The following is a 25,822-nucleotide window of genomic DNA, read 5'->3' as shown; positions in this document are numbered from 1 at the left end:
GACAGTCATTAACTCCACAGAAATATCATTTACTTCTCACAGTACTTTGGCACGCAATCTCTGGACTAACACCTGAGTGCAGTCCCTTTGTACCAGACACTGGTAACAGCTGGCATTTTTTGGTGTCAAACAGCTCAGTTCTGTCAGAGAATTGCACACTTCCTTCATAATGGTCTGATGGAGGCTCAAATTGCTTTAGAAATTTATCTGGCCTTAAATATTACGACATATGATGCTTGATGTCCAAGTTCTTTGTGATGATTTTTTTGTGTACATGAAAAGCCAATAATTTTAATCTGGGTCTTTGAAAACTGACTTCACTTTTTTTTTTTTTTTTAAACTCTGAAACCTGGCATCATTAGAGCAAAGAGAGACCCTTCCATCAACTAAATCCAAATAAATAATCAAAGAGTTAATGCATAATTGCTGTACCCTCTGTACTGAAAGACTCCCTTCAACACACCACCACGTGAATCACTGACATCAGAAGCATTTTTACCACCAGTTACCCAATGCATTCTTATCTGCTTAAGGCAGACTCCAAGTAGGACATGTTTTGCTCTTTAAAAATCACGACCTTCCAATGTGTCCATTAACTCTCAAGTGCCTAGTTGGGAATATAGCAAAAGCGGGGAATTAACAAGGTGAGACCATGGTGCACACTAATTCTTTGCAAGCTCACTGCTCCCCTGCAGTGGCCAAATAGAGGCTTCTCCATGAAGAAACAGAAAACAGAGGCTTTTGCATTCAGCAAGAAAAACACTCTGCAGAAGGCAGGGCCTCTGCAAAGTGAAAAATCTCAGCTACCCTGTTCCTGCAAACTGTTCCACAGTTTTTGCCTCCTGAAAACTACAGTAAAATTTCCATCCACAACAGCCAACACATTGAGGAGCAAACATGAACTCAAACAATAGCAATTTAAACTGATTAAGCTTGTGCAATTTTCTCCTCTGTTCATTATATTAAAGGTTTCACAGACACCTCATCTTGTGAACATGTTCTAAGAAGGTAAAATGACAATGCTGTATTTAAAAACCCCCAAAACCACAAACCACAAATTCCACACATTCTTAATCACCTTTTGCATAAACAAATGTACTAAACTATATACAGCTTTCAAACCACTTCCTCAACATAGAGACAAGAGAAACCTCGGCTCATACTCTGTTGTAATGTGTAAGACAGACACTTTCCAAACAGAAAACTGGCAAAAGTTTCCAGTGACCTGCCTAAATGTCTTGGTCACAAATGGCTCACCTCCACCGTCTCTGAGCCTACCTGGACTCACTGTGAAGGAGCAATGTGCACTACCATTTTCATGTTCCTCTACCAGACAGTTCTGGGGAGTTACAGTGTAATCTTTCTTCTCTGTGTAAAAAAGTAAACGTGGCATAGTTAAAGACAGATTAAAACTGTTTTATGTCCCCCCTACCTTTATTCCATAAAAAGTATCAAATACAAAGAATTTAGTGAAGAAATGTCAGGTGCATAGCTATAGTCCTGCTGAATAAAGCTCAGAGAAAATCTGAAATCCTCCTTACTACTGGAATTTTTTGCCAAAAATGTCATTTAGCAATGCAATCAAGACAAAACAACATAGGAGAGGTAGAATTAACTTTTAAATTGAGTTAGGGAAGAAAATCTACCTGCTGTAACAAGTTTAAACCTTTGCTACACAAAGAGAAGCTGATATTGTTACTTTTCATCAATCAAAATGTTTCCTTCATTCCACCCTTCCTGCACTTAAGTCTTAAACTCAAGTTAAGAGCTACTGCACACTCTGTGGTATCTAACTTCCATATCTGAAGTCTCTGTGGTCTGTTTTAAGACTTTAAGGCATTGACACCTTCTATCAGGTTTACAGGAACACAACAGACATATTAAAATGGTGGAGCAATTTATAGCAACTTGCTTTTTAAAATATATTTAGGAAAGGAAAAGAAAATCAGATCATATAAAAATGGATGCTTATTAAAAATACTCATTTTAGTGGAAGCAATGTAAAAACATTTAAAACTCAGTACCAGACTGAAGCACACATATGTTATATAATACAAAAATTAAGAAGATGTCTGAAGGAGCATATTTATCAGGCAGCTTCTTCCTAACCCTCACTGCTTCTGCAAGTGGAAGGATTCAACCTCCTATAAAATATGCAGATACAGGTGATTATTTAAATATATATCTAACAAAGTCTGTGGGAGAAAGATTCACTATATGGGGGAGTTTATTCCAATATAATATTCCTATCACTAAACTCAAAGTGGTTTTAAAATAGTAATGCTCCAGACATGTTCTGTCTTCTGGTACTCTCCAGGCTACAACAAAGGTTTATATAATTCAGAACAAAAATTCTAGATCCATTTGAGAGAAACACAGATTTATAATCCTAATAAAATGGAAGGTGGCCTTAAATTGCTAGTTCCTGAAAGGACAATTGAGAAGCAGTGGCCTTAAATTGCTAGTTCCTGAAAGGGCAATTGAGAAGCATTCTTTTCTTTTTTTTTTTTTTTTTTGGTCAAGGATACTATTCTTGTGTTTCTGGTGATTAAAATACAACACCTGGAATACTGGAATATCCCTGAAGCAAGGAAACTCGCCTTCCAATCCCTCTGTCCTTTATGCTCCCCCGCTTTAAGCAGGCAGGAATAAACCCACTTGCATTTCAACCTGACAATGCTGGAAATTTACTGAAACAAATGCCTGAAGGAACTGTGAGCAAGGATATTCCTGCAGGAGAAGAAGGTAAAACAGTGCCAATAACTTCTACCTCTTCTACCTGCAGTGTCCTGGTAATGCTTAAAATTAAGAGAATGGAAAGTTGGAGCAAGTCTCCCTCAGAATGCTCCAAGTCTCAAAATAGAGCACAGTTATCCAATGCAACAGTACTCCCATGTATTTATAGAACTTCTTAAACACAAGAGAAAAATACCACCAAAAGTTGTGTTATTATAGAAATGTTCTTATAGCAGTTTGTGGCTGTGGCTAAGGTTAACATAATAAAACTTAAAAAGAAAAGAGAAACACATTACACAAAACAACCAGCAACAGGACTTTCCATTCATAGCAGAATGAACTCATCTTCTAAGCAAAACCACAAGAATAAAAAGACAAAATGCCTTAAGGAAGGCTGAAGGACTGGCATGCACAGGCTGGAGTAAACCCACTTGCATTTGTGAATATTCACAAACAACTGGCTCAAGCAATGGTGTGCAAGCTGCCCGAGTGAGGTGCTACTTACTTCACAATCCTGTAAAAAATCCACTTGTCTGCCTTTACACAAGGAGGACAGAAAGAAGGTACAGATGCAGCAAAAGGGGTCAAAGTCTTCTCAAAATAGTTACTGATAACGCCTGTAGCTCTCTTTGGCCAAGTACTTCATTATTCTTGTTTTAAAGAAGTTTCTCGCGTCAGTTAAGATTCTTTTCCCAAGAACCTAACACTCACCCACTTAGAAAACAGAAAAGTGACTTCACAAAAGTTACCAAATATCAACATGCATGGCTGGCAAGTACATGTGCAGTCAAGATGATTCAGATAAGTCAGATAAATTTAGAACAGCGCTTTCCTAAAAGCATGCGTTCACCAAATGCAGTAAATATGCAGGAGCTATATCCAAGTGCTGATTCCAAACATCAGAGCAAAAAATTTATTAGTGAAAATCTCCTTTTAAGAGTTCGCTGCCATCTGAAGTCCTCAACAGTGTTATTCCTTGATCTGCCTTTAGTATTTCCATCCATCACTGGATTTATCCACATAAAAAGCTATAGGCTCTCCAACCTCTGAGGACTAAGCCAAATGCAGTGTGGCAACTTCACATAGGACCAGCCTTTTATGGTTGGAACAGTAGAGCTTTGATACAGCTAATCTACCATAAATAGCTCTTGAAACTCAGAAGGATCAAATCAGCTGTTGCAACAGTCCCAGCCTCTAGCTGCTTCAAATCCAATTATACTGTCAACTCTGTCTTGCAGCTCTCCCTTTTATTCCCCCTGTCCAAAACATTTTATGTCCTCTTCCTGGCAGAAATTAGAAGCTACTAGGGCAAACACAGCAGAATCAAACCCATTAAATAAATTTTGAAACAGATGCACAAGTATTCTTACAATTACCTTAAGGAAGACAAGCTCTGTTCTCTTAAAAAGCAGCTTAAGTATTTGATGCCCATAAAAAAGGAGTTATCCCTGACTTATAAAGCAAACACATAATTTGAAATAAGCAAACAGTTCCAAGAGCAGCAAGAGCAGCTTTAAAAGGTGGATGAAACTAAGCAGATAAACTTCATGGAGCACTATCCATGTCTCAGATTAAGGCATAAGGCACTGAATTGCTTGCATATTTTTTTCTGTAACCTAAATATACTTGAGAAGTACTAGAATACCCTGTTATAAATACTTGAATTACAATGTTTCCTTTCAGGTAGTTAGAACCATTTTCCCACAAAGAAGTTGAGAACTGTAATTTAAGAATTCTCACAGAATTAAAAGCTTCCAAAGTATATGTTTACTAACCATATAAGTTGGTATAACTGAAAATTACCACTAGGTCTACAAGAGCATAATAATTACTGAGAAACCAGTGCAGTGACATTGTTCTGAGAAAAAAAGCAGGGTTGGATCCAACAAAACATAGGTGAGCAGTATTATCTTCAGGGTTCACCTCACAGTGCAAAGAAACAGTGCACAACGCAAGCATGTAGGTATACGCAAATAAAAGGTATTTTTATTGAACATATATTATTAACATCCCAGCAGTCTTTCCAAAACATTACATCCCAAAACATCAATTACTCCACTTCAGTACAGGAGCTCTGGTACTTCAAAGGGGAAGAAGTGTCTTGTGGGCAAAGTCTGTATCTCTACCTCCCACAGGCACATAAATTCTGAACATTGCCAGGGCATCCTCCCAAAATACTGGGTAGGACATCTACATCTATGCATCCACCCTCCTTACTCAGGCAAGGGTAGAAGAGGATTGCCAATTCCTGCTATGCAAACTGCTTTAAGGGCCTTTAGAAGCTACTCTAATGGAAGAGCCAAAATACCAAAATCATCAGCTTCCACTCAATGGAAAATTGTCAGCGATACACCATCTTATTCATTTGCACACTTGTGTTCAATTTTATCATCTCTGTTAAAGAGCCTGGGTTTTAACTGATTTGCAAAGCATGTAACATACCCTGAACACAAAAAGAGTCACTAGTTGCCTACAAAGACAATAATAAAATAACTTCAATGAAGTGTGGGTGGGTGAAATGAACTGGTTTGCTGTCTCCTTTAAATTGTGCATGAATAACCCAGTTGGGTCACCTTCTGGAAGTCTCAGTAAAGTCAAAGAGCTATACAAAGGCACAGACATTCTTCTCTTTAGGACCTAGAAAATGCCCAACTGAATCAATTCAGATGCATGAAGGACAGTGAGCATTTCATTAGCATGGAGCAAACTCAGTATGTTACAAGTAGATAAAACAGACCAGCAAGATCTGCCTGAGTAAGTTAATAATTTTGAATAGAGCTTGTAGAATATGTCACATTATACTCCTTCATTGTGGTGAAAAAAAAGTAGCTGAACCAGCTGCTGACAAAAGTTCAACAGAGCTCTTAAAAATGCAGCAGGCATGCTTGCAGCTGGTATAGAGAAAGAGCAGCCGAGAGCATGCTGCCACAGCACAATCACTGGTGCTTTATGCCCTATCCATAACCATTAAAATCCAAGGTCTTTTATTACTGTGGAATTTGAAGGATGCAAGTTATGACATGGAAACACACCCCCTCTCTAGAAGCAAGACAGGGATTGCTTGTTTCTTTTATAGAAACCACTCTACATTCATTTTCCATATCACACAAGAAACTATGTTGAAGATTTCATGTTTGTACCTAATTTAAAAAAAATAATAAAAATCCTGCATGTGCTTTTCCAGAACATAGGCTTCCTCGACTTCAAGCACATAAAACACAGCTGCCTACCACAGAAATACAGCAGTTTCTTCCTCTTCCTCCCCAATACAAAATTTCTGTAAACACAGAGCAGAGGAAGCTACAGACAACACATTAGTTAACCACTACCCCTTCACAACAAGCCTAACATCTAGAATGTATCTTCCAGACACTATCAGCTCTATCACCAAAGAGGGGAGACATCAAAAGCACTTCTCAGGCCACAAATTCTGTCCCAGTGAAGACAGAAGTACAAATTAGTAGACAGGCTTTTGATTCTGAGGTCCTCTTTGCAGGAGAGGATATGTGCTCCAGTGAGTAAGAGCCAAGAAATAACACCAGGGTGGCACACAGTGAAGTGCACACAGCGTGCAAAGTCTGGGTTCAGCATTCTCTTATTTAACAATTCAGCTTCCCAGTTTGCAGATAGCTTCTTTTCAGCTGAGGGGGGAGGGAGGGGGAGGAGAAGGAGAGACTTCCCAGAGAAAAAAACCAGACAAATTTAATAAAAAGCGACTTACCAGCATCCATTGTTAGAATCATGACCCCACTTGTGTGTCCCAGGAAGCAGGAAGCCTTACCCATCCAGTGTATGCGAATGACTCAGAAGGACAGCATGGCTTTGTTTCAGCTTATATCTTCTGGCTCATTCACCCCTCCTCCCTTTCGTGGGATAAAAGTGTTGCCTGTGCCTGGCCATCCCCATTGGCTCGGCTAGGGGAACCTACCCATTTAGCACATTCAAGTTTATGTGAGAGCCTAAAATGACTCACAGAGGATTTTTTATTTATCTTAAAAAAGCACCAAACACCAACAACATTAAAAAACCAAAACCAAACCCAACTCAAACTGTCTTCTGCCTTTCTGTCTTTCTGGGAGAATAAATCATTTATTCTTTCACTATCAGACACAAATTACAGGGATGTTATTGCCACGGAGATGAACAATTCCCTGCACTCTGAATCAATGAGAAAGTGGCAGGTTAAGGAGGACAGTGCCACAGTCTTCAGCAATCCCCAGTTTGCTGCATTGTCTGTCCATGGGAATAAAGCCACATGTTTTGTGTCAAATCCTATGCCCCCCAACCCAGTTTATCATCAATGCAAGTTTATCCTCAATGCAAACTCTATATAATCCCAAAATTGATCATATCCTGGCATGGTTTTCCAGGGAGGATTTGCTCTTCCATTTTATTTTTAAGTAGGCAAAACAGTAAAAGATTATTGTTTTACTAAAGACACACAACCAGACTCCCAGACTCTACAGGTTTAACTCTGCAGTGAGGAAAATTAAGTGATATTTTCTTAATCTCCAGGATTCTCTAGGTGTAATAATTGGTACAATCTAGGCTCTGCCTGAAGAATTTGGAAAGCTGTTACAATCTGTTTGTGAGCCTCCTCTCTAGTGAGATAATAGTGTTTAAAAAAGAAAAAAAATCTATCTGGTCAAGAGGTATCACAACCCATTGTTAACTTTGATCAAACCACAGGACAGCCTAAAAAGAACATTTGGGTGAGCAGCTGGAGGGGGAAAGGAATTTGTTTCTTTCTATATTGCAAAATCCTTAAGAACTTGCAGTCAGACCCCGAGATGGAGGTGCTGTGTCTTGGCACCATAAACTGTCAACAGATTTGACATCTGTCCTTAGGGGTTCAGCAAGCACAGAGAGTGAAACACCGGTGTTCCTTGCCTCTGATAAGAGCTACCTTTTCTAAAAAAAGCAGGGACATATTAGGCTACTGTCTCACCACATTACTCACCACCAGATAACCTAAGATTCATAACTCTGCGATACAACCACAAGTGTATTTTGGAAGTGTTGCTTGTGGTTGTTGAAATAAACAGAGTGCTCTCTCTCCTGCCTCCTTCTGTTTTTAGAAAAGGTATCAGTTGCAAGTCACAAACACCAAGGTTTGTAGACGCTACTGATGAAGTCAGAATCCACAACTCAAAGAAATTAGCAAAAGCAGCACAATTGAATCATCACTTCTCAGATTTCTTGACCCTCTCTCACTTTGCAGTGTGGCTTTACAGCAACACACTTGAGTATTACACTTTGGGGGGGCAACACATTCCTAAGGCTGAAAATGTCTAATGTTTTCTGTAGGCCACTGCAATAAAAGCTTTGGGAAAAGGCATGAATAGTCCAGATCCCAGAAACAAATATTAAATCTTTCAGTGAATGGAAGTTAGGGACAAATGACCAGATGGACAGGCTGCTCCTCAAAAGCCATGCTACAGAAAGAAGTGCAGTGTCAGAGCTGAACTGAATGGCTTCATCCAAAGTTTACAATTCTCAAATAGTCAGGACACTGCTTTGTCCATAAAAATAGCTAAGGACATTTGGTAACAGCCATGCAGAGGCCATGTGCAGAAATACAAGTTAACTTTGGGATTGATACCAGGCATAGCTTCTTTCTTACCAATAACTGTTAGTCTTAAGAAAATAACAGAAGAAAAATGCAGCAGTAAGGAAGATGCTTTCGCACTCTTCCTATTCCACTCTTCTACACCTGACATCTTCATTAAAAATTTCCAATGGTCTAAATAAAATTCATGACAACAAAAATCAGTTTTGAGGATGCCTTCAAGTAATGAAGTCCCAAAGACTGGGAGGAACTTATGGAGAAAATAATGTAACACTTATCCTTACCAACAAGGTAGAAGGGGAAGAACTGGTGGAGGGAAGAGCTTTAAGAACAACTAAAGCCCTTGACCCTCTGCACAAGAGAGCAGGAGAATGCAACATTTACACTCCCATCCTCAGGTAAACTGAGAGTGAGTAACACTGCTAGAGAATACCAGGCACAACAGGTCTTATGCCAAACAAATACATTTAAAGAAAAGCATTATCATATGCTGTGTAAGAATAAACCGCTTTTGACAGGATGACATTTCCTGTAAGCTTGGCTTTTGCAAGAAGTTCAGTACCATTGTCCTGGAACAGTAAAATGCAGAAGTACAAGCAAACTGTTTCCAAAACAGAAAAAAAAAAAACAAACCCCAACTGCTGGGTCAGCAATGGATTGTGAGGTACTGCTTGCACTATTTTTAAAAATGGTGCAAGCATTAATAATTCAGCTTACAAAGCATTTGGAAAATGAAAACCATAAAAACTGAAACCATAAAAATTGAAACTGTAGAGAGGAACAATGTTACTGATATCATAGAAAAAAAGGAAATACATCTATTTACCTTTATTTTCACAAGGGAGAAGATGAAGTTTTCAGTTAGGCTAGCAAGAACATTAACCTGAAGGGGACTGCTACACAACACAGGATTTACAAAAGCTGGGCATCTCCAATATTCCAATTCCATTCTAGATGACAATAATAAACCCACTCACTGTTTTTCAAGCTATATTAGCCAGCAAGAGTTGGCTGAAATTTATGTAATTAAAAATACACCAGTATTAGAAGGAACACTGTGTGTTTCTTCACATATAAGCAAGGTCCAGCAAGACAGCACATGAATTTGCACACAAAAAAGCCTTGGCTTTGTTGACATTGTGGAAGCTATGAAATACAGACAGCACATGATAAATGGCATGCTGCTAGCAAATTTAGCACACTATAAATTAAAAAAACAAATACCTGTCCATCAACTGTTTCTATTGTAATGTTATGAAAAGAGGGTATAAGTGACTCATCTGATTGTGCACATTTCCCAGCCTCTAAAGTCAACTGGCCAGTCCTAGATGCAACTGCAGCAATGAAGTAGAAAACTGGTCATGAGCTCCAGAAATCACCAATTTTTTCCCATAATTATTCAGTCAGATAATCTGAAGTCCATGTAATTGCTTAGTGAATATATGTTATAAGGCAGTAACAGGTACAGTAAATACTGCACAGAATTCCAAGATGCTGTGGAAAACCATGAATACACTCATCTGAAGACTATATCCAAATAGCCCAGGGTTTGGTTATCTGACATGGTCCAGCTGTGTCACATCAAGTGTGTCAATTGCACACTGTTAACAAACTTTAGCTCTGTACATTCTCTACTCAAATAAACCTCTTTTTTGTTGCTGATGTTTTAAAATACAGCAGAATACTCCTTCACATGGTCTAAGAGCATCATCTTCTGAAGCTTACAACCATTTTATGATAGTATATACTAAGAAACAAGTTCAGCAAGAAATTCTCTGAAGGCTTCACTTGAGTCTGTTGAAAGAAGTCCATATTACCCTTAAAAACTAAATTCCCATGACTGTTCACATAATTTTAAGTACCTTGCATTAGTCTTGCAAGAGCACCCTACTTCTGCTCACCTTCATTAAATTATTCCCTGCATAGAAAGTATGCAGCTAATAACTGTGATGTGATCTGCTTGCTCTAACATTTTTGGAGGAAACTTTATTAATATGCTTTAATCCTGAATTGTCATGATTCAGTTCATGTTTTCCATTATCATGCTCCAAGCTCAGCTCTTCAGCTATCAAGGTTAGGTTTTGCTTTTCTACTGCAAAGCCTTACAACTTTTCAGGCTTTCTTGCACATGTAAGAATAAACACTGTTCCCAGGCCCTCACTTTCCTTCTTTTTAAGTAAGATGTTAAAACCAGCAGAAGATTATTTCATTCAAGCTTCCACTCTTTACACAGTGTTCTCCCAGACTTCAGAAGATATGACAAGTTGCAAGGGAAACTCTTGCTCTTAGATAATTCTGGAGCAACAGCTGAAATAGTGCATCCATACCTCTGAGAGAAAACATGTAGCAAAAGAACTAACAGCATGACAGCTTTTGTCTGGCAGTATGACCAGAATTATACATCAATTCTCTTTAAGGAATGCCAAAAGATAGATCATCTACACGCTAATTTTGCTGATTCAAAACCACTGAGACATTCCTGATCACGTCCAAGAAATCACATCTCTCCAGGAACCAAAATTGCACAATTCTCCAAAAGCAAGATTAATCCCACACTTCACAGAAATTTTGCAAGCTCTGCCTTTGTGGGACCAACAGAACCTGCCATGCACTTCCACACATAAAAAGGTCACTTTTGTTCTTGGCTTGTGTTCACAGAGGGAAATGCTTTTCCATAGCTAAGAGCTGGGAAAAATCCTGAGTCAAATCTAAACTGCAAATATTTACTCAAAAGTCTGCAACACAGAGTGGGCAACATGAAAGAAATTACAGATCTGTAATTAATTAAAATATTACATTTGAAGGAGTTGTACATGATCTAGAATGGCTGAATACAATATTGGAAGAAGGAATAATAGAAAGGCTGGAACAGGAGGTCCATCTTAGCTGCCTGCTGTCTCCCAGTGAATTCCCAGAAGCAGATTCAGGAACTCTTATTGCTACTTCCTTATTCAATAACATTTCTTCCCAAGGCAGCATTAGCATCTCCTAGGTATTTAAATACCAATCAGCTTTTCTGAAGGTCCTATGGGCTACTCTGGAGCCTTAACTATTATATCACTGTATTTTATTAAAGTACATATACACTAGAAGGCAGACACAGATCCTTATTTTCATGTTTGATACAAACACCTCCATGAAAAAAAAAGGAGAGGAAAAAAAAAAACAACAAAAAACCAACAACCCATAGTTCTTGGTTCACATCTGTACGTATTTTCAGCACAGGTTTACCTTAAATCCCAGCCATCCAGGCCTGACCCTCTAGGTGCAGCTGCATCACCCTGTCCAGGTGCTCACAGTCCAAAGGCAGTCCTCCTACAAGAAACAAACACAGCAAAGCATGGGTGAGAACCACAGTGCATCCCAGGCTAGGGCAGCCTTTCAGAGCTGGCAGGCAGATGCACAAAGGGGGGGAACTGATTGACTGCAAGGGCTGAGGCAGCTGAGAGCATGCTGCTACCCTGCCCATTCTGACAGACAAGAACTGAACTTTCCCTTGGCCGCCCCAAGGAAGCCTTTATTATTCAGTCTTTCAATAAGGCCAAGCAGCACTGGAGATAATAACAAAACCAGAAGCATCTACCAAAATACTATTACCCTCAAAATTTTAAACATCACTGGAAGCAACTGAAAGAGCCAATTCTCTTTCTAGAACCACAGCAACCAGGAGACAGACCCAAGACTTCTCCTGGTGTAGAGCACTTGACCTATCAAGCAGTTCTGCAAACAGCACTGCCACAAGGCTGATTTCTGATCCCCACACCTTGAACCACAACTGGGTTTATTTTATACTTTAGCAAATACAAAACACCTCTAGCTGTGCCTGTAACATTATTTGCTGGTGATGCAGCCCATGTGGATACTCCTGTTAATTAAGTGTTCAAGTTAGATTGTTTCAAACTAGATGAATTAACCCAGCACCACACTGTCCTTAAAGATGCCAATCCCCTGAACACATAAAATAACAGCTGCTCTGGGCTTCTTACTCTATCCTGCACCATATGCAGTTGCTTCTTTCCACAGAGAGTGAAGAGTTCTTCAATGCAGACCTGAACCACCTGAAGCAGTCTGAGCTATTGCACAGATTTTTGTCTCCCTCCTCTTACAGCTGCGAAGTAAAATAACATTTTTACTCTTGCTCAGCTCAGGCTTAGCTCACCTGCATATGTTTAGGTGCCAAATACACTGTTTTCACTTTCACAACTGCTTTATTCAACTTTTTTTTCTCTTAATCTATTAGGAGGTACAAAATGACATCATGCTATCCTATGTGACTAGAGCAACAACTTTCAAGAGCAGCCAGGTCACTGCTCTGCTTCCTGCAGCTGCTGAACATGTCAGACTCTAATAACAGCATCTAGAGAAGAGGTCAAAACAAAAATAATTCATTGAAAAGACAGATAAGATGGAAATTTTGCCTGAGTTGGGAAAAATTCTGATTTTGGAAGACAAGCAGACCCCCAAACACAAACCACCTTAAAATGCATAGGGACAGGTAAGACAGCAAATCAATCTTGTCCCTAATGTTATGAAACTGCTCACAACAAGTGAACTAACCAAAACAAAACAGAAAATAAAGGATTTGCAATCTTGTCCCTAATGTTATGAAACTGCTCACAACAAGTGAACTAAGATAGTTTATAAGATCTACCCACATTTATCTCTGTACTTCAGGGAGGAAACTTGCTTAAAATTCCAAGAATATGGTAAACCACATGCTATAGTTTTTGCATTTCCAGCTTCCATTCCCCTCAAATGAGCACTCCTGCACTTTAGAAGGGTAAATGAGTGGGCACTTCAGTGTGGTAGGAAAGATGAAGAAAAATGATGGTTAACAATGGATAGTTGGAAGAAAGATAGGCTAGTTTTTCTACCATCACACAATTTTTGATTCCATATTCCTTCTTGCTACTTAACCATAGGGTTGCCTGATTACTTCTGCTGTTCCTACTTTCTTCAAGTATCAGTATTAAAAAAAAAAAAAAGAAAAAAAAAATCCAGCTATCATTTTGGTCAACTACTTCAGAGACTTCCTGGAAGCAATTGTGAGGTGGGAAGAGGGGACATTCATAATGCACAGAACACATTAAACCTGGGTGCACACTGCCATTGTCCCACTACTACATTTTATTAATTCCTCCCTTTTTTTGGCAAATTTGTGTATTGGAACAAGAGAGAAGACTAGGGTGCTGCAGTTTTGAAGGCCTGCAGCTTTGAAGTCTACACTTTTAAAGGAACCTTGAATAACTGGTGTGAGTGGAAATATCTTGACAGAGTAGTTTGGGGTTTTTTTTACATATACATGTATTTGCCTGTGTCACTATATGCTACAGATCTTTGATAGTGTCAGGAGTCTTATGAGAAGTTTTGGCAGGAACACAATACAAACAGAAGACCTAACAAACACAGAGCACCTATCAGGAAACACTTGAGATTGAAATCAAAATGTGAGGGCTGGCAATTGAATCCTAATCTTTTCAAGACAGACCTTGGCTGCAACTTTTTGCGCTCTCTCTGCAGTTCATCTGAGAAATTCCTGGCAAGCCACTTGAACTGTATGTCTGATAACCCCTGCATTTTGAGAGTTTAGAACAAAAGCAGGAAAAGACACTTCAAATACTAATTCTTGCCATTTTCATGGACACTTTATTACACAACAGACAGATTCCAGAGTTAGTCAGGACATCACGAAGGAAAGAGACATGAAAATATCATTAGGATACTTCCTATTATGAACTAAAAAGTGGCTAGTGGGTAATCATCTCTTTTTAGCCAAAAAGGTCCATCATTTTTGAGCCAAGAGCATAATCAAACTTTCTTCTGTTCTAGACAAATATTCTTCTAGGTGCAGAGAGCATCAACACTTGGACTGATTTAACACTTGACAGCTGAACCAAGAAAGAATGCTACCATGTGCAACAGACAGATAGCTGCTCTGCAAGAATCTGCAGTGATCCATCAGGTTGTTCTCTGGGTTGGCTACAGAACACCTGCACCACCTTCTTTTCTTCAAGAGAAGCCTCCTAGTTCCTGAGCTCCTACATGCAGAACAGACTCTGATCAGAGTTCCACTGAAACAAATTAAGGTTGCATGCCTCCAATCAGAAAAGGATAGGAAAAGGAAAGCAAATTTTAGGACATTTTATTTCTTGCTTGATGACTTATATCACATCAGTTTTGCAAAGCATCACCTTTTCAGGCTCTTGCTCAACCAAATGAAGCCTAACACCACAGAGATGTTTTGATAAAGCCACATTCTGCAATGCCTTGGTATATTTTCATTTCTTACAGGAAGAAGAAATGCAGCCTGGAAAAACTTGGGAAAGAGGTAGAAGAGTGCAATATCTTTCCTTTGAAGCCAGGAATCCTCTCAGAGAGTCCAGCAGCTCCTTCACATTAGCTCAGCTGAGGTGTCATCCTTCTTCATGCTCCACAGGCATGTAACACTGCATACTGGGCAGCAGCCAGGTGCAAAGGAGATTTTCAGACTGCTGGTTTTCCTTTTACTGTGTCTCCTTCCACTTCTACCTCACCAAAAAGAAAGCCCACAAAGATGTTCATCAGTCCAAGTCTCTTGAACAGTCAGAATATCATCTAAAACCAGCAAAATTCCACTCTGTGCCCGCACTTACTCTCTACACTGGTGCAAGCCTGTAAACTCTTAACATCCCATGTTCATTTTTCTGAGGCATTTCAGAAGAACTCTACACAAGAGCAACAGGATACAGGCACTTCTGTTTGTAGTCAGTTCTCACAGAAAACATCCAAGAGCTCAAATCCACCCCAGTGGGGTATTTCCTCTATCTTACTTAAATTGTCATTTGTGATGCAGCCTGCCCAGGCAGCAGGGCTCTCCTTCTGTGCATTTCCCTCCCATTTCACATCACATAACACTGCTGGAGTTCTGCTCTGGTGCCCCTGCCCAATGCTGTCTGCAGGAGCAAACTGCTTTTGCACATTCCAGATGTTCAAAGAAATTACTTATCTGCAGAACTGAAGAAGAGCTGCTGAGGAAAGAATCTCTGCAAATACCACGACAGAATCGTACTTGACTGTGCTTCCCTCAACTCCCAAATGTGAAGCCGCCCATCGGAAATCACCAGCTCAGTGTTCAGGAAGCTGACACCTACCCTAAAAATAATAGATTCATGTGCAATTCTCCCCCCATGCCCTTCAGAGGTACAGTGCACAAGCTGAGGATGACTCCTGTAAATTCCCTGGCATACAGAATTATGAACCAAAAAGTCATGGCATTGCAGTGAAAGATGAATGTTTGAGGTGCACACTGAAGCAACTGACTGTGCACATTCCTGCTTACCACATCAAAGCACTCTTACTGATATTTGCTTATATTTGCTAGGCAAGGAAAGTTAAAAGTAGGAAGCTCCAAAAAGTCCTTTAGCCAAGAAAGTCACAAGACACTTCAATGTTAAGTTTTTTCCATAGTAACAGGCTACAGTTTCTCTTAGAATCTGGTTTCAAAGTTGATGAAATAGGATTCTGCAAGAAACTCTATACCACAGCACAGAAGCTCCCATCATACACTGACCTCTAGTGTAATAAAGACTCAAAACATCAGAAGTCTCTTTGAAGACTTAGAAAAATTATCATTTTTTCCCCAGCACTCTGAAGAATATTTTCATCCAGTAAAACAGTCTGAAGTCAGAAGGGCCTGCCCGGAATACTCTCAATTGTTTAAGAAAACTGGAGCATGGGTTAAAGAAGCTACAGAACTAAAATTGTTCAACGGATGTGAAGTTCCTGCTGTGTTTACATAAAGTAATTTACATCAAAGCTGTATTTAACTTCTTTGAACCCAGCTGAATTTAACACCTACGCATTCTGAATGTGTAGAATTGTTTCCTAACTACAGTTTTACAAAGCTAAATTAAAAAACATTTAAAGTTGAAACACTGAGCTTGGGCAAGTCCTGTATCAGCCAGATCACAATTAGACCACCCCAGATTCTGCACCAGACTCTCCAAGTGCCTGTGGACAGAGTGGCTGACTCAGATGTGCTTCCTGTAGCCAGCACTGAAGACAGGGAGGTTGCTGGAAATGCAATACAGGAATCTGCATGAGTCCTCACTCCCTGAAGACACGGGGCTCACAGAGGTAGGTGGAGGTGGCTCTGAGCCCAGGCAGACTGGGGTGAGAGAGGGGCTGCTTGGTTTGGGTTAGCAGCTTTTTAAGATGTAAAAACACAACCTACCAACGTCAAACAAAAAGCACTAACAAAAAAAATTAAGTTAGTTTCAAAAACTGTTTCAAACAAAAATGGTTTCCCCACAACTTCTAAGATTGAAGAATCCGCATTTTTTTATGAGCTTACTAGTTTTAGGACAAGAACTACTTAATTAGAGCATAGCCAATTCTAAGAGAACAGAACAATTGAAATGGACACCCAAACTATTTAGGCATGTATGCCACTTCTGCCCACTCCCTTTGTACCTGCCTCTGGACAACAAACCCCAGAGATGCTTCTTTACTTCAGACCATTTCTCACATCTCCTTTAAAAGCAAGGAATCATCCAGAGGCTGTTTCCAAGTGAAGTGATATTTTCAACATGAGCAAGCTTTCCCAAGTCTGGCATATGTGGCTCTGTTGGAACAAGAGCTTTCACCTGCACTCCAGAGATGGAGCTCTTATAAACTATCTTTTGAACAAGCTCTTATAAACTATCTTTTGAACAAAAGCCTCAGAAATACTAAATTCAGAAAGAGTTAAGCACAGCAATAAAAGCAGCCTCATAATGTATGAATGAAGTATTCAGAAGTCATCTCAGAGGCAAATGTTTGAAACCAAGTTCAGATCAACCAGAGAGGTCCTTTAATTTGCAGTCCTGCACTTGAGTCTGTGAAGATAAACAGGGAAGTGAGGACCAAATTGTTAATATCGGTTCCTAGCTGTGAGTATCAGAACTCAATAAACCCTTATCTGTAATAACAATATCTAAAAGATAGCTTTAAATGACTTTAAAACCCCACTACTTAATGATGTGTTCAAACTTACAGTTTAAGACCACTTGTGAAATACATGCAAGTCACTAGGAAGAAAACTATTAATATCTGCCACTTATCTTCTGCACTGTAGTGAGCTTTTTACCAGACCAACACTCGAGTTCCACCTCAATTTCAGTTGTGACCTAGGCCCTGACTCGGATTTTTGGATATACTGTATCCTGCACTCTGAAACTGGCAGCCTCTCTGTGATAGCACCAAAGGCTTTAATGAAGCACAGCACCCTTCATGCAATTTGGTAATCACTCTAGGAGAACAAGGACTTCAGCTCCTGGCCCACAATGCTCCAGGTCAAATCTTACCCAAATAATTCCTTTTGTTTTCTTTATCACATTTATTTTGTAAGCAAGAACTCTCACTGCAGCTATAGCACGGAGACAAACAGAAGCACTCAGGATTTACAAGGATATTGGTCACCGTGTTAGATCACTTCAGGCAGAGTTATGGATAAGATTCCTGTTTTAATATGAGAGCTCCTGCTTTAAGCCACTTGGCCACACTTTGTTTGCAATACAAAGAAGCCAACTCAGCCACCTACTTACCTCACATGCAGCCCAAACACCACTCAAACAAGAAACTACACTGAGAAATCCCTTTAGTTTATTAGAAATCCCTTTAGAGTTTAGCCTTATGCTCAGCTCTAATTTATATCCAGAAAACAGTTTACCACCAGCTAGGAAAGCACAATTCACTCTCCCAGCTCCAAGGCAGGAAGAGCTGAGGCACAGAGCACAGCAGACCCCTGAATTAGTGACTGAGAACTGTGAGCGAGCTCCAACAGCTTCACAACAGATCCTTCCCATTGTATTTGACAGAATGTGTCCTTCCAACTATTTTTTCTCTAAATTCTTGTGTTTAATTCAATGCATGTGGTGAGGGGAATGACTTTTAGTACAGCGATGTGCAGCAGTACACAGATGTTCCACATTTGTCATGTCACACGAACCTTGTGGCTAACACCCAACCTTTAAAACTCTAAAAAGCCTCCTACATAAAAATCCATATGATATATTTGTTCCTAGAAGAACACCAGATAATATATTAGATTGCTGGAGACAGGTTTCTCCAATATTATCCTTTTTAAAAAACCAAACCAAAAAACCCACCTGCAACAAGCTTTCTTTGATTCCAAGAAGTTAAAAACCCCTCAAATCAATAAAACAAAAAAACCATATCCAGACATAGAAATTAAGTCAAGTGGTAGGTTGACAAGATTTGTCACAGCTAGAAGAAAGCCCTTCAAATTGAATTAACTGTAGTGTATTATGTAAAGAAAATGCACATATGTTACATACAATCACATCCAAAATATTTTTTGGCTAGCCCTTTTTCTAAAGAAACTTTAAAAAGACAGAAGCTACACAGACAGATTTATAACCAGCACAGAGCTCCAAAATCTTCACTCAGAAAAGTTTCTTAGTTTCTTTCCTCCCAAATGAATTCTAACAGAAAAATAGAGCATAGAAATTGATGCCAGAATACATGACCTAAGCCCTCCTACCCTTCAGCACTGCTTTCATAATGTACATAGCTCAAAGTGCTGTACATCCAGAAATTTGTGTGCCCAGGATTGGTGAAATGCTCCATTCTAAATTCTAAATAAAGTATTAGGCCACTGATAAAGTATCAGGTGCAGATTGTGTGAGTTATCAAGCAACTGTGACCAACAGATTTTTTTTACCAAATTGGCAATATAATACCATGCAATGATTGTTTCAGGCACTGACTCCTGAGCTATCTTTACTGACTGTGACCAACAGATTTTTTTTACCAAATTGGCAATATAATACCACGCAATGATTGTTTCAGGCACTAACTCCTGAGCTATCTTTACTAAAGGGCAGTAGTCCTCATACAGAAATGTGCTGTAGTTGACAGATCACTACCTGCACAAAAATCACATTTCTAAGGGAAAGCTAGCTCAAGTTAATTATGAATTCCTCTTGGAATGCACCCAGCTTACACCTGAAAATCTGCAGTTATGACCAGTTCAGTATGTTTGGATTTTGGTATACCCTAGAAAGCATCTATTAATAGGAAGCACCCACTAGAAAGCAACTATTAATTCTTACATCAGTATTTGCAAACAAACAATAAATTCAAGTAGAATAAGTCCAAAGCCACTTCCTGCCAGTTACTGCATTTGACAGACCTGTGGTCAGCACCCTGTACAACACCAGAGAGGTTTCAGTTTCCTGCTGACAGAAGCTTGTGTGACCTTGGCAAAGTCACCAGGGCTGGTCTGTGACTCTGTGGCAATCTCAGCCAGCTGCTGGCTGCCAGATTCCCACTCCTCTCCCTTCCCTGCTCCAGCATTTGACCCTGCACTGACTCATTTCAGACCAGCAACCATAAAAATAATTCAGTTGCTCTGGTAGGTATTAAACCCAGATGACTCAGCGCAGGGTCAGGAGAGCAGAGAGGGGCACAGGGGGAGCTGGTACATGTGGGTGAGAACCTGGCAGCCAGCCCCAGAACCCAGCTCCCAGCCCATCACTCAAGATAAAGGGAGCTCTTCAGTTTCACAGGGGTCTGGTGAGCATAAGTAACAAAAGGTTAAAAAAGCACTGAGATTCTTATTAACTCACTGGAGCAATTTTTTAGATTATTTGTCTAAGGAAGGGAATTTTTTTCTACAGAACACCCATTTTGGTGTATGTCTTTGGCTTCCATCACTCAAATTTCTAAGCTCTGTAGGGACTTTGAGTCAGAGACTTAGTGAAGTAAAATACAGCTTCCAGAGGGATCCATGCTGATGCAGACTCCAGGACAGGTCTGTTTTGCAGGAAGCTCCAGTACAAGGGATGTAAAAGGGAAAAGGCACAGAAGGGGCCTTCCCATTCAAGAGCACCATTTGCTGCTGTTTCTTTGTGTGATTCCTTCTGTATCTGGGGGTGGAGCTTTACACAGATTTATCTGAACAAGTACAAATTCCTGTATCAGAAATATGCATAGTGCTTTATTTCAACTGGACAAACACCTAGCACAAACAAACAAACAGATAAGACAGTCTTGAGAACGTTCCCTAGATAAGATGTTCCCAAAAGATGGAACTGGTTTCTCCTCTCTCAAAAAATGGAGGAGACACAATCCATTCTTAAAGCACTCCAGAAGGAAGCTACAGTTTCCTGTGATCTCCAGAGTGCTGGCTGTGTCTCTATGGCTGGCTGGGGCTGGCTGTCTCAAAGACCAGGCAGGACAAGCCAGGATGAAGTCCATCAACTCCATGACTGAACACCTCAGCTATCTCTCTCCTCCAACACCCATGTTCTGAGGAGCATTTTTTTCTAGTTGTATTCTTCCTAGTGCTTCTATTGGCACAGCTGTCTTAGGGAGAGAATTAGATGGGATAAATGGGATCAGAACAGAAATCTGTTAATAGTACCAAAGCAGAAGAAAAAAGGTCACAGCAATGCTCATTTTATTATCACAATTAGAATACAGCAGAGAGAAAGTATTTAGCAATATATATTATCTAGCAGAATAAGTAGCAAAAAACTCACTGAACATTTAAAGGCTATTTCGAATGGATTACTAAAGTGACCTGATGGAAACACAGCTATATGGGTAAGGAAATTCAGCACATATCTAACAATAAATTTATTTCTTAAGGCATACTTCATACAACTTTGCCATGTATCAACTCACACATACTTTAAACAATTAAGCATTAACATTTACCCCTCTGCAAAACCTTAAGTAGCCTCTGGAGCCTTTAGTCTCCTTGTTTATTTTATGAAATCACATCACAAATAATCCAGTCTTATTTATGAGCAAAGCTCTGGAATTTTTCTCACTTAGTAGTCTACATAATTATGGTAGAGATTATCTTGGCCTGGGGCTTTGCATAGTTCCTTGCTAACTGTCTCTCTCTAAAAAGTTTACATTGCTTAACAGTTTATTTATGGACTTAGGTTTTTTTGGTTTAAGATAACTGTCTCAAATTATAACCAAAGGCTTGGATCAGAGCAATTCTGTGGTGCACTTCATTGTAGCCAAGAGCAGTCTTGTTAGTCAGTAATACAGCTGTGAATACTGCATGTAGAATACAATAGTTGGAATTCACTGGAAGCAATGACATTACCATTCAATTTGCCAGTTTTCAGAAGATACTGATGCTGCTGGCAGAGTAGTGAATAAACAGTGAGGAGAAAAAGCAAGCATGATATGCAGATCTTTTAAAGGAAAGTTACGTATGTTTAGTAAAACACAAGAAGCACTCATGGTAAGGTTTTACATTTTCAGAGTGAAATAGTCTGCGCTGACAGATTCAGTTTTGAAAACAGAACCATAAGTACTGTAAGTCAGAACACCAGGAAGGCTGGAAGAGCCACAGTTGGATTTGCATATTTAGTTGTTAGCAGCAAGAAGCTTCCAGCAGAACAAGTGACAGAAGAACATCTTTGCCTCATGTAACTCCTGGGAAAGCTGATTCTCACAGCATGTTTACTGTGATCCCCACCTGGAGCCTTATCACTGCTGGCAAGCTCAGCCAGCACTCCTCTCCTCCACCACACAGCTGGGAAGGCATCCCAGCAAGCACAGCCCTGCCTGCTCCACCCCGCTGAGAAACTGCAGAGCAGGGACACCAGCACATCCTGCCCTGCACAGGGGTGTCCTCCCGCTTTTCCCCAGCCCCTGGAAATTCCTAACCTGTCTGTCTAGGGCAGGTGTTCATTCAGTCTGTCAGTCAGCCAGCAGCAGGCAAGTGCTTTCTCTGAAACATACACAACTGGTACATTTTATTTCTTTTTTTAAATTGAGTTTTAGACAACCATGTTTCACTTTAAATAAAGAGTGAGGTGTTTTTCTAAGGCTAGTAATGAGCCACTGAAAAGCTAAACACAGTGTAGAAAGGCAATGCCCTCTCAGCCAGGTAAGTTGCTGTGCTAATGTAAAAATTAACTCTTTGCATCACTGTTGAAATGCATCTAAATTCAAATTAATTTCCCTACTTAGAAGTGAAAAAAGAGCAGGAAAAAAAAATCCCTTAAAAAACCAACCCTCACAGCACAATACAAACAAGCAGATTAAAATTTCAGGGTTTACAGCACATCTAGGAATCAACTCTTCCTTGCAGTATCTTCCTTGCAGTTTAGAGAGTATGCTGTAAAACACCCACTTCATGTATCAGCCAGCTGGCAGACCCAAGTGGGCTGTGTTTGTGTTATCTCAGTGACTTCTAAGCTGCACTTGCACAGCTCTGCTCAGCCAGGCTTTGGTTAGAAACTGGGGCTGTGCTGTTTGCACTTCTGAGAGAGTAACCCCTGAATGGGCCAGTGTACAAGCAGCAGCATGGGAATCTCTCCTGACAGAGTGCCCCAGGACAGAAACAGTGGCCAGAAACACAGACTATAGTTAGAGCTTCAGTCATGAGTTCAGAGGGCAAATTACATTGCTTGAGCCCTCACAGGCACACTCACTCCTTAATCTGCAGCTTGAATTCCTTCTACATATCAATTAGATACAGCAGAATAAAAGCCAAGCACTAGCTGCATGAACTAGCTCATCCCACAAATCCAGTTTTTAAAAAGTGCTGCAATTCCTTCATGTTCTGGACAGTATGAGAGTGGGTATCCCAGTGATAAACAGGTTTTACCTAAATCCCTATATACACCTGACTGTACATTGAAATAACTTTAGCAAAGTTGACTAAGATACACCTGGCAAAGAGAAGATTGCTTTTATACCTATAAACCAGCTGCCATTAATTCACAGTCATCCATCCTAACACAGGCAAACATCTAATGAGACCTGCAGTCAACTGCCTGCTCAACTGTTTAACTGAGCAAGAACAATTACAACTTTCAAAATTTTCCCATAAACCCCCTAGAAATGGAGCACAATTGTAATTAAATAAATGCCAATTTTAGCCAAAATGAAATACAATCTTGCGTTTAAAGGTTTCATTACTTAATAGCTCCTTAACAACTAAAATGGGACATCACAGATGGTTCCATTACAGTGCCTCTCTTAGGTCCTTTGGCAAGGGGCATCAATTATTTAGGACATCTTAGGACTGCAAAACCAAATGATAATATTCTTAGTCTTATTGAGTAGCAACACTCATGAAAGCAATATTTTATTAGCATATAAACCAATGTCTCCTGCCAACCTAACAGTACTACGGAGCAGATTTCCACACACACTTCCAAGTCCTCAAAGTGAATTTTTGAAAAACTTCTTCAGACTCAGACGTTTGCATGATCTGACTTCATAACAATAGCAGATTTTTTTCCTTTAGAACACACATTCCATTATGCAAATTACAGTTCTTAACCACCTCTTCAAAAAAACCCCATACATTCAATAATTCATTATTACAAGGTAGAGTTTATTTGATTTTCTTAGATTATCTCACTTTTCTGACTCATTTTTCTGACATGTTATCTCCTTATTGTAATTTAAGGCTATGGCATCCCTAGTACATAAGTTTCAGGGTTAATACCAAGCACTAAGGTCTAGAGAGTCATTCCTTACAGCCAGTCTGTTCTCTTTCTCCAAAACAAATCAATTTCACATCAATTTTGATACTTTACTGTTTCTCTGCAATATAAGAGAAATACTGAAAATCAGATGCATCAATTATATTTTAGAATGTTTACAAACACAGCCTGGAGCACATTTTAAGCAAGAAACTGCTCAGTTTCCACTTAAATTAGTTACTCCAAAGCCATTCACAGCATGAAGTATTCATTGCTTTAAAGATGCTGAACTTCTTACATGCCAAGAAGTGGAGTGATCACAGCTGCTTTCTACAGGACCACAGAGGAACAGAGTTTCTGCATTCAAGGACAGAGACAAGAGTGACAGCAGTGTCACCTCTGAAACTCCAATTCATCACAAAAACCACTTAGAGTTTTGAACTTGCCAGTGCTTATCCAAACAGAGACAGGTGTCCATTTCTGCAGTTCAAGAATTAACGGGGAAAAAAGTCTTTTTAAAAGACAGTTCTACATATAATAATTGTACAGTTTTGAACATGAAGTACTTCAGATTAGTCTGCTCTCAAAAACAATTAGTCTGCTTTCAAAACACTCAAAAACAGTTTTGGTGGAATTTTTTTTTTAACCCTCATTGGGTCTTCACCTACAGAGACAAAATTTGTTGAGACAATATCAATCACATAACTCATGCCCCCCTTCCAAACTCACACTACTTCCCCACTCTGGCAAAATGATTGAGTGGTGAAAAAAAGGCATATTAAAATGTGCATGCCTTTTTTTTTTTTTGGCCAGAAAAGAAACATACTGCCAATATGGCTAAAGGAGTAGATTTCATGAGGTCAGGCAAAGGTTGAAGTACTAAATGAGAATGTAAGCTGTGCAGACTCATAATAAAAAATTAGTCCCATAAAATATAATCTGCCTTCCAGCAGCCCTTTCCCTAAAGCTACTAAGAATCACATAATTAGGAATCCTGTTTGACTCTTCTTTTTTCCACAGGCATCTCTCCTGGACAGGTTATTATGCATCATGCTAAAATGCACAATCACATCACCCAACTCCAACAGAAAACAAGTTACCTCAGCCACTGGGACTACTTGGATGAACTGGATGTGGCTGGTGTCTAGCAATGAAGTCTCTGGAGCAAGTTGAGGAGGAACACCCACCAAAGAAACTTCCCAAATACCCAAGAATTGTCTAATGATAGAAAGAAAACCATAAAATCCAAAATAGAAACAGTTGAATTTCCTACCAAAGGCAAGTCACTGCTAACCACAGTCTCTAGAAAGATTCAGAAATGGAAGGAACAATAAACATTTGGTTTCCCCAGACAAGTCAGAAAGACATGACTAATCATGCATGATCCTTAGCCAGTAGGTTGGGCACTAGTCCATTCAGATCATCCCTTAATGTATTCAAAACAGGACATTTGCCCACATTTAGATTTATCTCCTGGACTTAAGAATCTTGTGAAAGCACGACTGAAAACAACTCCCTTATTAATGGAACTAATTTCATTAAAAATAAATTTAATAATTATTCCTTAAGTTTTTAAAAAATCTATTTTTCAAACAAGATAACAAAATGAGGGACATGTTGGATTCATGTCACCCACTGCACTTCTGTTCACCTATGTGAATTTTTCAAAAATGCTCTGTTAGTGACCACATTGTGAAACAGAGGAACTCTTACAGAGCTGCAATGGTCTTCTGGTCTGCAACACCTCAAAACATCTTGAGCTCCCTTGACAACAAACTGAGATTTCTTCACCGAGCAATTATGGAACAAGACAGAAGACTTGCCTATACATGGGACAGAGAACTGTATTTCCAAGGTCTTGCAAATGGGGAGTACTACACAAGAATGAAACAGAAATGAAGCAAAGGCAGTAGACAAGATGAAGCAAGACTCTGAAGGCCCCCAAAACATAACAGTGAATCTTGCTAAGCAGGTGCACACACAAATAAATCCTCATTCTGAACAACAGCACTGAATACAAAAGATATTAAGAGGATTTAAAAAAACCAAAACCCAAACCAAAAACCAAACA

General features: G+C 39.5%; 1 protein-coding gene across 16 annotated transcripts in view; it reads right to left on the bottom strand.

Annotated features, from left to right (window-relative positions):
- SVIL (supervillin) overlaps positions 1-11,609 on the bottom strand; it is a 107,555-nt gene extending 95,946 nt beyond the window's left edge. For 12 of the 16 annotated variants that reach the window (XM_039710834.1, XM_039710880.1, XM_039710850.1 and 9 more), the window contains exons 1-2: positions 6,458-6,482; positions 1,279-1,368 (exon numbers count right to left, since the gene is read on the bottom strand). In XM_039710834.1, the coding sequence (XP_039566768.1) occupies positions 1,279-1,368; positions 6,458-6,479 (112 nt within the window). In that variant the 5' untranslated portion in view covers positions 6,480-6,482. Of the gene's footprint in view, positions 1-1,278; positions 1,369-3,241; positions 3,805-6,457; positions 6,537-11,536 lie in introns of those variants that run through there. The other 4 variants (XM_039710899.1, XM_039710864.1, XM_039710889.1 and 1 more) reach the window with 4 other exon arrangements.
- Between the last annotated feature and the right edge of the window lie 14,213 nt (positions 11,610-25,822).

This window comes from Passer montanus, unplaced genomic scaffold, assembly GCF_014805655.1.
Source record: "Passer montanus isolate IOZ18808 unplaced genomic scaffold, ASM1480565v1 scaffold10, whole genome shotgun sequence".
Lineage (NCBI taxonomy): Eukaryota > Metazoa > Chordata > Aves > Passeriformes > Passeridae > Passer > Passer montanus.
Note: the sequence above shows the minus strand (reverse complement) of the source record. Positions and strands in the feature narration are given on the sequence as shown.